The sequence below is a fragment of the Capra hircus genome, chromosome 11 (genome assembly GCF_001704415.2).
Source record: "Capra hircus breed San Clemente chromosome 11, ASM170441v1, whole genome shotgun sequence".
Taxonomy (NCBI): Eukaryota; Metazoa; Chordata; class Mammalia; order Artiodactyla; family Bovidae; genus Capra; species Capra hircus.
Genome location: NC_030818.1, coordinates 48,785,948 through 48,801,799, shown reverse-complemented (window position 1 = coordinate 48,801,799; position 15,852 = coordinate 48,785,948). Strand labels below are relative to the sequence as shown.

At 42.6% G+C, this 15,852-nt stretch overlaps 1 protein-coding gene across 2 annotated transcripts; it reads left to right on the top strand.

Moving 5' to 3' along the window:
• GNLY (granulysin) lies at nt 12,584-15,044 on the top strand. Of its 2 annotated transcripts, none has more exons than XM_005686712.3 (5): nt 12,584-12,707; nt 12,966-13,069; nt 13,548-13,649; nt 14,351-14,519; nt 14,877-15,044. In XM_005686712.3, exons 1-5 carry the CDS (start codon nt 12,656-12,658, stop codon nt 14,885-14,887), a joined length of 438 nt encoding a protein of 145 aa, XP_005686769.1. In that variant the 5' UTR covers nt 12,584-12,655; the 3' UTR covers nt 14,888-15,044. The 2 variants fall into 2 exon arrangements, with proteins under 2 accessions (XP_005686769.1, XP_005686768.1); XM_005686711.3 differs by having other exon boundaries at nt 14,874-15,044.

Here is a 15,852-nt window from a genome sequence, read left to right as displayed (position 1 = left end):
AACTTTCCAGCCTCTCCAGATAGAAGGAAGGAAGAAAACAGAAGGTGAGAGAGTCTAAGCATAATAGCCACCCAAGGTGGCTTTGTCTTGTTTTCCTCTCTCACGTTTATATTTTGAGTGGTAAGCTGCTGCTGAGAGGTTTAAAAAAGATTTTTTAAATTGACATATAGTTGATATACAATGTTGCATATATACAGCAACATTGGTTGTATATTGGTTCAGTTATAAATATACATACAATCTATTCTTTTTCAGATTCTTTTCTATAATAGGTTATTATAAGATATTGAATATAGTTCATTGTGCTATACAGTAGATCCATGATAAAATTTTTGATTAAAATGTTTTAAAGGCTCATTTCCAAAGTTTGCATAAATCTCATATTTACAGAACAGTTTGCATCCAAGTTTTTTGGGTAGTACAAACATCAGTATAGCCAGAAATCAACTCATTTAACTTCAGCAAAGTTAAAAGTTAACAGAAGTTAACTCATTTTACTTTTGCGTTAACAACAAATTAGCATTTGTAATGTACAATGTTCCTGAACGGATATAAACACTATCTTGAAATTATTTTGTTTTTAAAGGAAAGCATTATTTAATAAATAGTATCATGGCCCCAAAAGATGCATTATGAAAAGGTATGAAAGTTGATGGGGGAAAAACTACAGTTCAGTTCATTTTTGTATGTGCTGAGTCATCCTTCTAACTCATGTAATAATTATGATTCTTATTGTTATAAGTTTTCATTAGTTTTAATGTTAAAACTAAGTTGTTAAAATATAAAAAATTATTATTTTCTTTTTTTATTAATTAATTTATTTTAATTGGAGGCTAATTACTTTACAATATTGTAGTGGTTTGTGCCATACATTGATATGAATCAGCCATGGGTGTACATGTGTCCCCCATCCTGAACCCCCCTCCCACCTCCCTCCCCATCCCATCCCTCAGGGTCATCCCAGTGCACCAGCCCTGAGAACCCTGTCTCATGCATCGAACCTGGACTGGCGATCTATTTCACATATGGTAATATACATGTTTCAATGCTATTCTCTCAAGTCATCCCACCCTCACCTTCTCCCACAGAGTCCAAAAGTCTATTCTTTACATCTGTGTCTCTTTTGCTGTCTTTCAAGTAGAGTCATTGTTGCCATCTTTCTAAATTCCGTATATTTGCGTTAGTATACTGTATTGGTGTTTTTCTTTCTGACTTACTTCATTCTGTATAATAGGCTCCAGTTTCATCCACCTCATTAGAACTGATTCAAATGCATTCTTTTTAATGGCTGAGTAATACTCCATTGTGTATATATACCACAGCTTTCTTATCCATTCATCTGCTGATGGACATCTAGGTTGCTTCCATGTCCTGGCTATTATAAACAGTGCTGCGATGAACATTGGGGTACACGTGTCTCTTTCACTTCTGGTTTCCTCATTGTGTATGCCCAGTAGTGGGATTGCTGGGTTGTATGGCAGTTCTATTTCCCGTTTTTTAAGGAATCTCCACACTGTTCTCCATAGTGGCTGTACTAGTTTGCATTCCCACCAACAGTGTAAGAAGTTTCCCTTTTCTCTGCACCCTCTCCAGCATTTATTGTTTGTAGGCTTTTTGATAGCAGCCATTCTGATCAGTGTGAGGTGGTACCTCATTGTGGTTTTGATTTGCATTATTCTGATATATTATTGATTTTTTCAATTTGCTCAAGATTATGAATTATAAGTGGACAAAGCTGCATTTCTAGTTGACAAATGGAACCACAAGTAATGTGGTGTTCCTTTTATTTGGCTGTGCTGGGTTTTTTTGACTGTGCAGGGTCTTTGTTGTGGTGTGCAGTCTCTTTTTTTGTCTAAGTGTGTTGCTCAGGCTTCTCTTATTGCGGAGCACAGGTTCTAGAGCGCTCAGGCTCAGTAGCTGTGGCTTGGGGCTTAGCTGACCCTCATGTGGGATCACAATTCTCTCACCAGGGATTGAACCCACACCCCCTGCATTGGAAGGCCAATTTTTAACCACTAGACCACCAGGGAAGCCCAAAATGATGTCTATTAAGCTAAGCTTGTGACAATTAAACCAATCCACTGTAGCAGTAAGAAAACTATTGACAAAGTAGAACCAAAGAATGTTCCTCTTCAAATATGCTCGAGGCTGTACTTTCAGTAAAAGGATGAGTACCTGAAGTAGCACTGATGGTTACCAGGTGCCAAGAAAACAGATAATGAGCTTGGACAAGAGTATTTTTTAGAGCTCTCATTATAATTGGAATGGGATAAAAAGGGAAGATAAGATAGTCTCATTCATATGGGAAGTTACCTTAAATAGCCTATAAAAGGATCATGACTTCTGACCAGAGGTTATGTCATAAATAAAATCGTCACCATGGAAAATGACAGGCAGTATGGAGGAGCCTGGTGGGCTGCAGTCCATGGGGTTGCTAAGAGTCGGACACGACTGAGTGACTTCACTTTCACTTTTCACTTTCATGCATTGGAGAGGGAAATGGCAACCCACTCTTGCCTGGAGAATCCCAGGGACGGTGGAGCCTGGTGGGCTGCCGCCTATGGGGTCGCACAGAGTTGGACAGACTGAAGCGACTTAGAGGCAGCAGCAGCAGCAGCAGCAGCCCTAAATGCTGAAATCAAAAGAACATTGATAAGATTAAACACACTGTGTCTTCAGGTTTTAGTAGATAGTTGGAGCTCTCAAAACAAAAGCAAGGACTGAAATTCAACTTAAAATACTGTAGATAAAAATAAAACAAAGTGTTGACATAAACAGAAACTTGATGACTTTAGAGAAATTCGGGTAATAATCTATACATGCTATCAGGAAAATTGGAGAGACTTCCATGATGGTCCAGTGGCTAAGACCCCATTCTCCCAATGCTGGGGGCTGGGGTTCAATCCCTAGTCAGGGAACTAGATCCCACTTGCTGCAGCTAAAGATTCTGCATGCCACAACTAAGAGTTCACATGCTGCAGCTAAGATCTGGCACAGCCAAGTAAATAAACTCATGAATAAATAAATAAATAAAAAGAAAACTGGAGAACTCGTGGCTGCAAAAAGCTGTTAGTCAAGGAAAAAATTTGGATAAATAGGCGGACATAGTACTCAGTAAATCTAATGTCTTAAAGTACTAAATTCCTGAAATACGATACAATAGAAATGTTTACAGAAGAAAAATATCCATGAAGACCAGTGAAAAGCAAAATACTCCATACAATTTTGGTGGGTATTTTTTCGCTTCTTATTCCACATGTGAGGCTATTTAATATTTTTCCAAGTATAATCAAGAAAAGCAGACAGTTAACCTCAAGGGGCTGATTTATTTCATGTATTTGGAACTGAACAGAGCAGCTCTCTGAAGAAAGAGCAGGTTTTTTGTTTCTTTGTTTTTGTTTTGTAGAGCAGTCATTTGTTAGTTAAATTTCAGGTGGCCTGGTGAAATATAAAACCTTGCATCATTCTGTTTTTCACCACCTGCTTTCTCCAGTGGGCTGATGATCTTTCCATTTATTTCAGCTTTACTGCCTCTAATGATCTCTTTCTTTTTCTACCATTTCATTTCATTATACAAAAATGTCCCGTGAGTAAGCTTAGAGTCATGTGCCAAGCGTGGGACTGTGCGAGCGCAGTGCCTCTAAGCTGCACCTCTCTCGGAAGGCGGTGGGTCCCTACTGTGGCTGCGAGGATGTGGGGGTGGGGGTCGTGATTTGCAGTCACCATCTCTGGCCACTCGATGGAGCTTAGTGTCCCTGAGTCTGAGTTATTCCTAAAACTTTTTTGAGTGGTTTAAAGGAAGACAAAAACTGAAGGTCATAGTATGCTCATGGCTGGAAAAGTGACTGCAAAGAGATGAATTTTTCCCATATTAATTTTTAGTTCTAACAAAATTTGGTATGAGAATTTCATTGTGATAGTTTATTAGTAAAAAAAATTTCTACATTGTTATCTTTAGTATTTAGTATTAACACAGTGGCAAAGAATCCGCCTGCCAGGGCAGGAGATGCAAGAGACTCGGGTTTGATCCCTGGGTCAGGAAGATCCCTTGGAGGAGGAAATGGCAACCCACTCCAGTATTCTTGCCCGGGAAAATTCCATGGAGAGAGGAGCCTGGCGGGCTACAGGCCATGGGGTCGCTAAGAGTTGGACGCAACTATGCACACACATACACATGCAAAATATACTTTATACATACTTTTGGAAAATAAAGTATTAAAGTGTATAAAATATTTTAAAGATACTTTTTCTTGTTTTTTGAAGTACACTTTTAAAGTAAAGTACTATCAAAGAAAAATCTGAAAAGAAAGTTGCGATAGTTAAACCATGTGGTATTAAATAGGACACTAGATATTCAGACCAGTGGGACAGAAGAAATAGCTCAGAATTTGATTTTATTAAAGGCAACTTGATATATGATAAAAGAATAAATTCAAATCAGCAGAAAATCAGGGAAATCGGGGAAAATATATCATCAACAATTTAAATTAACTGAATATATCATTTTGCAAAGAATAAAATTCGATTCCCGCATATCTTACTAAAATAAAGTTCCAGAGAATTAAAATACCACATTAAAAAACTAGGTAACAGCAAAAATTTGAAAAAAAATTTTTTTAGATAAAAGGCAGTAATGACATGACAACTTTCTAAACTGAAAAAACATGTCATAAAGAAAAGATGTGTTTGACTATAGAAAGTGAAACATTTCTAAACAAAAGAAAAATGTCACCAACATTTAAAGGTAAGCTATGAAGTGACACAGCATTTGGCGTATTTTGTTTTATTTTTTATTATTTTTTTTAATGTTTACTCTTGCTTTTTTTAAATCCCCTCTCCTCCCCCAAGTGGAGTAGTTTAATCATACCATTAATATACTTATTACATAAAGAATCCTTAGAAATTAAAAAAAAATAGTAGAGTCCAATAGATAATGGGCAAGGGACAAAAATCAAAATAAGAAACATAATTCCCCCAAATAAAAAGTTTTAAAAATATATGTAGATATTTATTTATTTGGCTTCCTCTGGTCTCAGTTGCAGGAACTTCATTGCATCATATGAGATCTTTTTTTGTTATGCAGGGACTCTAGTTGTGTTTGGGAGGGCTTAGCGGCTCAGTCGGAGAAGGCAATGGCACTCCACTCCAGTACTCTTACCTGGAAAATCCCATGGACGGAGGAGCCTGGTAGGTTGCAATCCATGAGGTTGCTAAGAGTCGGACACGACTGAGTGATTTCACTTTCACTTTTCACTTTCATGCATTGGAGAAGCAAATGGCAACTTACTCCAATGTTCTTGCCTGGAGAATCCCAGGGACGGGGGAGCCTGGTGGCCTGCCTTCTATGGGGTTGCACAGAGTCGGACACGACTGAAGTGACTTGCAGCAGCAGCAGCAGCTGATCAGTGGCTTGTGCAATAGTTCCCTGACCAGGGATCGAACACAGATTCCTTGCACTGTGAGGTAGATTCTTAACCACTGGACCACTAGGAAAGTCCTCCTCCCCAAAGTAGGGAATCCTACTAGGGATTAACAGTAAATAAATCCTATTAATAGTAAATAAATATTTGGGAAAATATTAAACAATTTGTGGTCATAAGTGGAGATTAAAAGTATTTACTATTTCTACTCATTACATTTGCAGATGAAAGACTATGATAAAATCTAATGCTGGTGAAAGTACAGCAAACTTGTAGGTAATGGCAGTGTTCAGTTCAGTTCAGTTCAGTCGCTCCGTCGGGTCCAACTCTTTGCGACCCCATGAATCGCAGCACGCCAGGCCTGCCTGTCCATCACCATCTCCCGGAGTTCACTCAGACTCACGTCCATCGAGTCAGTGATGCCATCCAGCCATCTCATCCTCTGTCGTCCCCTTCTCCTCCTGCCCCCAATCCTTCCCAGCATCAGAGTCTTTTCCAATGAGTCAACTCTTCACATGAGGTGGCCAAAGTACTGGAGTTTCAGCTTTAAGATCATTCCTTCCAAAGAAATCCCAGGGCTGAATTTCTTCAGAATGGACTGGTTGGATCTCCTTGCAGTCCAAGGGACTCGCAAGAGTCTTTCCCAACAGCACAGTTCAAAAGCATCAATTCTTTGGCGCTCAGCCTTCTTCGCAGTCCAACTCTCACATCCATACATGACCACTGGAAAAACCATAGCCTTGACTGGACGGACCTTAGTCGGCAAAGTAATGTCTCTGCTTTTCAATATGCTATCTAGGTTGATCATAGCTTTCCTTCCAAGGAGTAAGCATCTTTTAATTTCATGACTGCAATCACCATCTGCAGTGATTTTGGAGCCCCCCAAAATAAAGTCTGACACTGTTTCCACTGTTTCCCCAACTATTTCCCATGAAGTGATGGGACCAGATGCCATGATCTTAGTTTTCTGAATGTTGAGCCTTAAGCCAACTTTTTCACTCTCCTCTTTCACTGTCATCAAGAGGCTTCCTCTTCACTTTCTGCCATAAGGGTGGTGTCATCTCCATATCTGAGGTTATTGATATTTCTCCCGGCAATCTTGATTCCAGCTTGTGTTTCTTCCAGTCCAGCATTTCTCATGATGTACTCTGCATAGAAGTTAAAGAAGCAGGGTGACAATATACAGCCTTGATGTACTCCTTTTCCTATTTGGAACCAGTCTGTTGTTCCATGTCCAGTTCTAACTGTTGCTTCCTGACCTGCATACAGGTTTCTCAAGAGGCAGGTCAGGTGGTCTGGTATTCCCATCTCTCTCAGAATTTTCCACAGTTTATTGTGATCCACACAGTCAAAGGCTTTGGCATAGTCAATCAAGCAGAAATAGATGTTTTTCTGGAACTTTCTTGCTTTTTCGATGATCCAGCGGACGTTGGCAATTTGATCTGGTTCCTCTGCCTTTTCTAAAACCAGCTTGAACATCAGGAAGTTCACGTTTCACGTATTGCTGAAGCCTGGCTTGGAGAATTTTGTAAACTGATATAACACTTTTGGAAAGTATTTGATAATGTTCATTGTTGTTGTTGTTTAGTTGCTAAGTTGTGTCCAACTCTTTTGAGACCCCATGGATTGTAGCCCACCAGTTTCCTCTGTCCGTGTGATTTCCCAGGCAAGAATATAGGAGTAGGTTGCCATTTTCCTCTCCAGGGGATCTTCCTTAACCAGGAATTGAACCTGTATCTCCTGAACTGGCAGGCCAATTCTTTACCACTGAGTCACCAGTTGTTCATTAGAAACAACTAATGAACATTAGGAACCATGAGATTGTAACTTAAGCATTTTTAGATAATCTTTTTGTTGGGACGTGATTACATATGGTGAAATGCATAAATCTTAAGTGTAGAGAGGGATGAGATTTGATAGATGCATGTGCCCATGAAATTCACACCCCAGTCAGGATGGAGAACATTTTCATCACCTGAGAGAGCCCCTTTGTGTACTCTCTCCAAAACTCCCACATCCTCTTCTCACCTCCTATCATTTTTCTGCTGTTTTTCACCATATGTGAATTTTGCCTGTTCTAGAATTTCATATCAATGGGATCATGCAGAGTGTATTTTTTGTGTGTATTTGGCATCTTTTTGGTCAGTGTTTGGCATTCATCTATTTTGTGGCATGTATTAGTATTTTATTTCTTTTTTTTTATCGTCAAGTAGTATCGCATTGTATGGCTAAACTTTATTTATCCACTTACCTGTTGGTGGGCATTTGGGTTATTTCTGATGTTTGGATTTTGTGGGAAAGTTTCTAAGAGCATTATTGCTCTCTCTCTCTTTTTGTTATTGTTGTGGCAAAACACATATAGCACAAACTTGCCATTGTAGCCATTTCAAAATGTACAATTCAGTGGCACTAATTAAATATTCCACAAATATCATCACTATTTCCAAAATTTATTTTTATGGCCTTAAATAGAAACTCAGTAACCAATAGCAATAATTCCCTCTTTCCCCCTCCCCTCAGTCCCTGGTAATCCTTGATCTATTTTTTATCCCTATGAATTTGCCTTTTATAGATATTTCATGTAAGTGGTATCATACGTATTGTTTTGTATCTGGCTTATTTCACTTAGCTTAATTCTTTCAAGGTTCATCCATGTTGTTACCTGTATCAGGACTTTGTTCCTTTTCATGATTGCATGAATACAATATTCCATTGTATGTATATACCATATTTTGTTGAGGGTCATTCCCACTTTTGGTTATTTTGAATAATGTTGTTATGAACATTGATGAGCACGTGTCTCTTTGAACCTCTGTTTTCAGTTTTTTGGAGTATATATCTATGTGTGTAGGTGCTGGGTCATGCTTCTGTGAACATTTTTGTAATAGTCTTTGTATGTGCATATGTTTTCATTGGCGTGGGTAGACACGTAGAGGTTATATGGCATGTGTATACTTAATTTTGTGAAACAATGTCAGTCTACATTTAAAAAGTTCATTTTATATTCTCACCAACAACTTTTAAAGTACCCATTGCGCCACATCCTTATTAACACTTAGTATTGTTTGTCTTTTCTCCCCCCACATATGACAAATATTTAATATGATTTTAATATCTCAGTACATCCTTCCGCAATAGATATTATTCATTTTTAAAAATTTGAGATGTAATTGACATATGACACATGGTATGTTTCAGGTTTACAACATAATGGTTTGATATAATACAGATTGGAAAAAGACTACGACCAGAAGTCTGGTTGTCATTCATCACCACATGTTATGATTTTTTCTTGGGATGGGAACTTTTAAGATTTCTCTCAGCAGCTTTCAAATATACATATAGTACTATTAACGATAGTCACTGGGCTACATGTCATATATCCAGGACTTGCCTTATAACTGGAAGCTTGTATTTTTTACCACCTTCACCTATTTCGCCCTCTTCCCACATCGTGCCCCACGCCCAGAAAAGGGCTCTGTTTCTATGAGTTCTGTTTTTTTGTTTTCTTTTGTTTGTTTCATTTTCAGATTCCACACACGTAAGGGAGATCTTGTTGTTTTAATTGTAGTCATTTTGATGCCATCATTTCATGGTAGTTTTAACATAGAATCCCCTCATGAGTTATGGTATTTAACACTTTTTCAAATATTTATTGGCTATTCTTCCTTTATGAAGTTCAAATATTGTGCCCGTTTAAAAGAATCAGAGTGTTTTGCTATTATTATTGATACAGTACTTGCTGTGATAAAGAACCTATGAACAGACCCACATTTATACAGTCATCTGATTTCTGACCCAGATGACAAAGCAATTCAACGGGAAAATTAAAATCTTTTCAACAAATTGATCTGACCACAACAGAATTTCAACCCAGCTCATTTGAGATGAATCACAGACCTAAATGTAGAAAACTATAAAACTGCTAGAAGAAACAAGAGGATATCTTCATGACACTGGGGAAAGCAAAGATTTCTTGAAGAAGATTGACTTGCAATGGGACAGTCCATGGGACCCCACGACCGCAAACAGCTAGGACTTGTGGACTTGTGGACTCGTGGACTTGTGCTAGGTTCTTGTCACGTGGGACCCCAGGGCCCCTTGTCCATACCCCTTAGCATCAGAAAAGGGCTTGCTGGAGTATCTGATCTTACTGAATTCCCCATAGATATTTGTGTATGTGTGTATTTACTGATATGTGTATTTACTGAATATGGCAAAGAAAGACATGAGTCACCTTCTTGGGCTTTTCCCCCTTCACTAATGTGGTTTTCACATATACGCCATGGTATCTTCATGTGGTTAGGAAAGAGGAGGCTTGTGGAGGGGAGCAGGAACAGCGCCTGACCTGGCGGCTAGATGGCAAGCAACTCTGGCCTAGAAACCTAGAGACAGGGCCAATGTGGAGTGGGGACGAACTTGGATTTTGGAGTCTGAGTTCAAATCCCCAGACACATGTGGTTTGAGCTGTGTGTCCTTGGAGCATTCATTGGACCTCTCTAGAGTCATGGTTTCCTTACAGGAGGCGAACCCATTAGCTGACTCTCTGGTCTCAGGGCAGTTCTGGTAGTCAAGGGCGGATGTGACAGCAGAGGCAGCCCTGCCCTCGAGCAGACCACACAAATACAACACCTCGAATTCAGCTTTCACACACAAGCTCCATTTCCTAATTTTCCTGCTTCACCACTGGCCCCTCAGCCTTCAAATACTATAAAACTTTGGCCTCCTCTCTCCTCTGTCTCTTGTATCTGATTAGTTACAAAATCCCATACATTTTTCCTTCAAAACACTGTTGAGCAAGAAGTCCTTCTGTAGCTGATACTGCTGTTGCCTACCTGATCCTCCTGACTTCTCATCTGTCCTTCCTGGCAGAATCTCAGTTTTGCTCAAAGTCCAGCCAAAGGCTTCCATCTGTATAGCCCCTCACAGTTGCGAGTACCTGCTGGCACATACTGATGCGACAAACTGAAGGTCTCTGGGAAATATTTGCTTTAAAAATATATATATAAGTACCTCCCTTTCCTGCTTCATTATTCTAATTTTTCCACGTGGGGTGGGGCCCTAGGGCCTGGAGGGGCTACAGTAGTCATCTTGAGATTATGAGGCAACCAGTCTGAAGAAGGCATTCGTATCACTCACCCAGACTATTGCACAAGCTATTGATGGGCTCTCCTGACCTCTGCTCTGCAAGTGGAAGCCTCGTGAGTCCCAGAATTGAGGACTCGGGTTAGAGTTCATCTCTAAAATAGAATATGAGGCAACCAATGGAAATGATGAAGGAAATCTAAATTTATTGACTGGGATGATGTTCATGATATCTTGTTAAAATTAAAAAGCTGTTCCAAAACATTTTTTATGATATATAACTTTATATAAACATATACTTATTTATAAATATATTCATTTAAAGGTATAAATGGATATTTCTGTAAATTTTTATAATTAATTAATTTCCAATGTATTGAGATATCAGACATGCAGCATTATATAATTTTAAGGTGTACAACATAATGATTTGACTTACATTCATCATGAAATGATGATCACAGTGGATTTAGTGAACATCCATCATCTCACAGAACTCAACGTTAAACAGACAAAAAGTTTTCCTTATAATGAGAGCTCTTAGAATTTATTTTCTTTACAATTTTCATTTATAATGTACAGCAGTGTTCATTATCTTTATCATATTATACATTACATCCCTAGTATTTACTTATCCTATAAGTGGAAGTTTGTACCTTCTGACCACCACCTTCATCCAATCCTACCCCTTACCCTTCCACCCCAGCCTCTGGTAACCATTAATCCAATCTCTTTTTTCTAAGAGTTTATTTTTAAAGTATAATTGACTGACAACACTATGTAATTTCCTGGTACACAACATAGAGAATCAATATTTCTATAAATTTAAAAATGATGACCACTATGAGTCTAGTTGTCATCTGTCAATATTCCTGTAAATCTGTTTGGTGGACTTATAGGTGGTTTCATTTATTGTTTCTTACTTATCTAATTGAAATTTGCTTAAATTCCTTGCTCCTTAGTGTGGCATTCAGCGACTTCCACAATGGGCAAGAACAAAGGTGGTGTGTTTGTGTGTGAATCCGTGAGTAGATGAAAGTATGTGGTTGTGAATTAATGTGTGAGTACGTGTATGTGGGCATCTGGGAGTGTGAGTGGGTATGAGTGTGTGTGAATTTGTCAGTGCTTTGGAGAGTGTGTGTCCCTGAGTTCATGTAACCGTGTGTAAGTGTGTAACATGACTTAGTGTGAGTGTGTCTGCTACCCTGGGATTTGGGTAATAAACCAGAAAGGATTCAAGGGGCTAGACAAACTATGGAATGCTCAGTTTAATTTGAATTTCACGTAAACAACAAATGCTTTTCAGTGTAAGTATATCCCAAGCAATATTTGGGACATACACATACTAAGAAATTATTTTTATCTAATATTCAATTTTTCTTACAGATGAAGGCCAACGGCCTTTATGACACAGATGACTATTCAGAGACCCAGAAGTTGGGACCAGACCCTGGCTGGGGTTCCTGTCCTTCCCACCAGCTCTCTCTGCCCATGGGCCAGGTCACAGCCAGGCTGGGCTGAACCCAGCTCTGAGGGAAAGGCCCAGCCTCCTTGATGATGGTGAGAAGGCTGGTGTGGGTCTAGGGGACCCAGGGTACCCATGCAGCTCATGATCAGGGTCCATGAAGCTGGAGAATGCAGGGCTGGGAGGAGGAGCTGTCAGGATCTGCTCTGAGGGCACCATTTTCCTACATCTGAATCAGGTAGTGCTACACTGGCTTAAATGGCTGGAAGGAAACCCAGGATATAAGGATGATGTAGCAACACCAGCCTGGACCTCTGGGGTGGGAGGAAGAGATGAGGCGGGGGCACGGATGCTCACCTGGCCGAGGGCCCTACCCGACCCCTCGGTAGTGGGGACTTCTCCTCCCGTTACCACATCAGGGCAGGGTGGGCATCACGGCGGCCAATGCTCTCCATCAACACCCGGCTCTGCTCAGAAAGTTCTAGTACTGGGCAGGGCGGGTGGAGAGGGGTGTGTGGAAGCTCTGAGGTACACCCCTCCCCCTACAGATCAGCACCGGTGTTTGTGGTAAACCCAGTGACGAGGGAGGTGGCCAAAAAGAGGAAGAGGACCCTGTTAGGTCAGACTGCCAGGTTCCCAGCCTCTATAAAACAGGTGTGGAGGGAGCCTGAGCAGCTGCCTCAACATGACCTCCTGGGCTGTCCTGCTCATCGCCTCGGTGCTCCTGGTCGCCCCAGGTGAGGACATTCCCCTTGGGGTAGATCCTGATGGCTCCTCCTCCCAGCCCTGCCTTCTCAGATTTGATGGACCCGAGCATGAGCTCCAAGGGCATCTGGCGTGGGTCAGAGCAGCCCCAGGGCAGAGCAGGGCAGGAGGCCCCAAGGCCGCCCCCCCGTCCTGGGTGCCAGCTGTCTCCTGGGCTCTCCCCAGCCAGAAGCAGTGACTTCTCCTCTCGCTCTGTCTGTGGAGGGCTGCTGATGCTGTTTCTTCTCCAGGGCTGGCCTTTTCTGGTCTGTCTCCTGAACGCCACGACCAGGCAATGGCCCATCTGTGCAATGGAGATGAGTTGTGCCAGGGCCTGGCCCAGGAGTATCCCCAGGTACGCGGATGGCTTCCTGCTGCACCCTCACCATTCCTCTCCTTCCTCTCCTCCCTGGGCAGTGCCAAGGGCGAGGGTCTGGAGACCGAACTGGTCAGGGGGTGGGGAGGCATGGCGGGAGCTGAAGATGCTGGTTTTGTTCACACTGGTGCCTGACTGTGGGGTAGGGGCTACACTGGTGGCTGGGCCCTCCCCAAGAGCCTCCTCCTTGTCTGATGGTAGAACAGCAGAGGGGCAGATGCTGGGCTGGGGAGGGTGCTGTGGGTGTGGGGGCAGGTCGTGGGGTCTCTCAGCCCCCCAACCCCCTGCCCCGTGAGAGAGATGGACAGGGGTCAGCCAGTCTGGCTCAGGTCCTCATATGGACAGACAGACCATGGGTCATCCTACTGGCTGGAAAGCTCCCAGGGGACCCTTCCTGGTGCCCTTCCAAGGTTGGGGTGTCTAAGAGACCACCCTAATGGGCTTCCTTTCCTGATAGGGTGGGCTGCTGCTCCAAGGAGAAGAGCTAGGCCTACTCTGTGGTCCTTGTCGGAAGATAATAAAAAGTCTGGAGGACATGGTGGGAGATCAGCCCAATGAGGTGAGACGGGAGGCTTGTGGGACATGGTGGGTGGAGAGGTGCCCCCAAGGGGAGTGGGGAGGGCTGGGAATCCCTACCTGGGCTCTTTAAATGAGCTAGAAAGTGGGATGTACTTAGCTCTGAGTGAATACTTAACAAGTGGATGCATCATCACCAGAACCATAGTTTCACTTTCCCTCCCTCCCTCTCCTTGGCTTCCCCAACCTGCTCAGGATCACTACCTTCACCCTGGGGTACTCAGATTTATCCCTTTCCATGGGAGATGTCAGAAGAAGATTTTTCAAAAGCAATGGACCAAGGCTCCAAGCTTGGATCCCCTCCTAACCCACCATACCCCACCCCCCCCAGCAGATGGAGCCCCCAGTCTGGCCCTGGACCCAGAAGCTATATAGACAGAGCCTTTAAAGTGGATCTGGGCACCACTCTCCACCCAGAAGACAGGGCCCGGGTATACAGAGGCTAAGACTCAGCAGGGTCAATCGTCCTTCCCAGAGCCCCTGCTGGCAGGCTTGGGATGGGGAGGGGGGCTGAGCCCTGTCTCTCCAGTCCCTACTCCCACTACCACCTGGCACCAACTCCCGGTACCCAGCACTCCCACTGCCAGACCCGCTGAGAGCCCAAGGCTGCCGGGGCCTGCAGAGAGACAGTGCCCGGCAGGGCTCACCTGAGGCCTGTTTCCCACCACGGTGCTGCCACTGCAGGATACCATCCGCGAGGCGGCCTCCAAGGTGTGCAGCAAGATGAAGCTGCTGAAACGTCCGTGCCAGTCAATCATGAAGAAATTTCTCCGTCGCATCACTGAGGACATAAAAGCTGGAAAACAGCCTCAGGCTATCTGTGTGGACATCAAGGTCTGCAAAAGCAAGGCGGGTATGTGCATAGGCAACAGCGGGGACTCATTCCCTGACAGCCTTCCCATGAAACGGAAACTCCCAACAGCCTGAGGCAACCTCCCGCTGCCGCTCCCCACACTCCCACAAACAGTCCTGGGGTAAAATCAGGTCTCCATTTCTCCTCAGCTGTGTGACCTTGGGCAAGTAACCTAACCTCTTTAAGCCTCAGTTTCCTTACCTGTGAAACGGCAATAATGATTTCTATTTCTGAGGTTGAAATGAGGATTGAATGAGACCATCACGTAAGATGAGGTTGACACCAAGGAAATGGCCTGAGACTGAGGTACTGGAGAAATCGGAGCCCTGATCAACCTGTCTCTTCTCTCCACAGTAGGTTTCATTTGATTCCCTGGGTCCTCTGACCTCATCCTGGGGAAAAAGCACAGAAACTCCAGCATCCTCAGCCAGCTCCTTCCTTCCTGAATCCAGGAGTCTTCCTCCAGTTTCTCTCACCAAATCCTTCCACTGCCTTTCCCTCTCAGAATAAAATATCATGAAAGACTTTGGCTTCAGCTTCTTTTCCTTTGTTGGGTTTCAGAAGAGGGCCACGCTCATCTGACTCATAAGTTCAATCAATAAACATGTTGTATGTCCACATGTGGTTCTAGATGCTAGGGATTTAGTGGTGAACAAGACAACTTAGCAGCTCTCACACATATGGTCATGAAATAATTATTGTACTGCTTGCCACTCCAAGAACCTGGGGTACATCACAAATATACCCCCAGGAGCTCTCAGACCAGCTGAGGAGACCATTCAGGTTAGGGTTTTGTTGTTGTTCAGTTGCTCAGACTTGTATGACTTTGCAACCCTATGGACTGTAGCCCACTAGGCTCCTCTATCCATGGGATTCTCCAGGCAAGAGTACTGGAGTGGCTTGTCATTCCCTCCTTCAGGGGATCTTTCCGACCCAGGGATGGAACCCGAATTATCTGTGTTTCCTGCATTGCAGGCGGATTCTTTACCAATTAAACTACCGAGGAATCTCCATATATGTATAGATAGATGGATAGATAAAGATGTGGGCTATTAAAATAGTGCTATTGAACGTTGTGGTACATGTTATATTTTCAAATTATAGTTTTTGTCTTTTCTGCGTATATACCCACTGACAGTGTAGGAGGGTTCCTTTTTCTCTATACCCTCTCTAAGATTTATTACTTGTAGACTTTTTGATGATGGCCATTCTGACCAGAGTGAGGTCAGATGGCCATCATCAAAACTACCTGAATGTGGTTTTGATTTGCATTTCTCTAATAATTAGTGAAGAAAGCTGAGTGCTGAAGAATTGATGCTTTTGAACTGTGGTG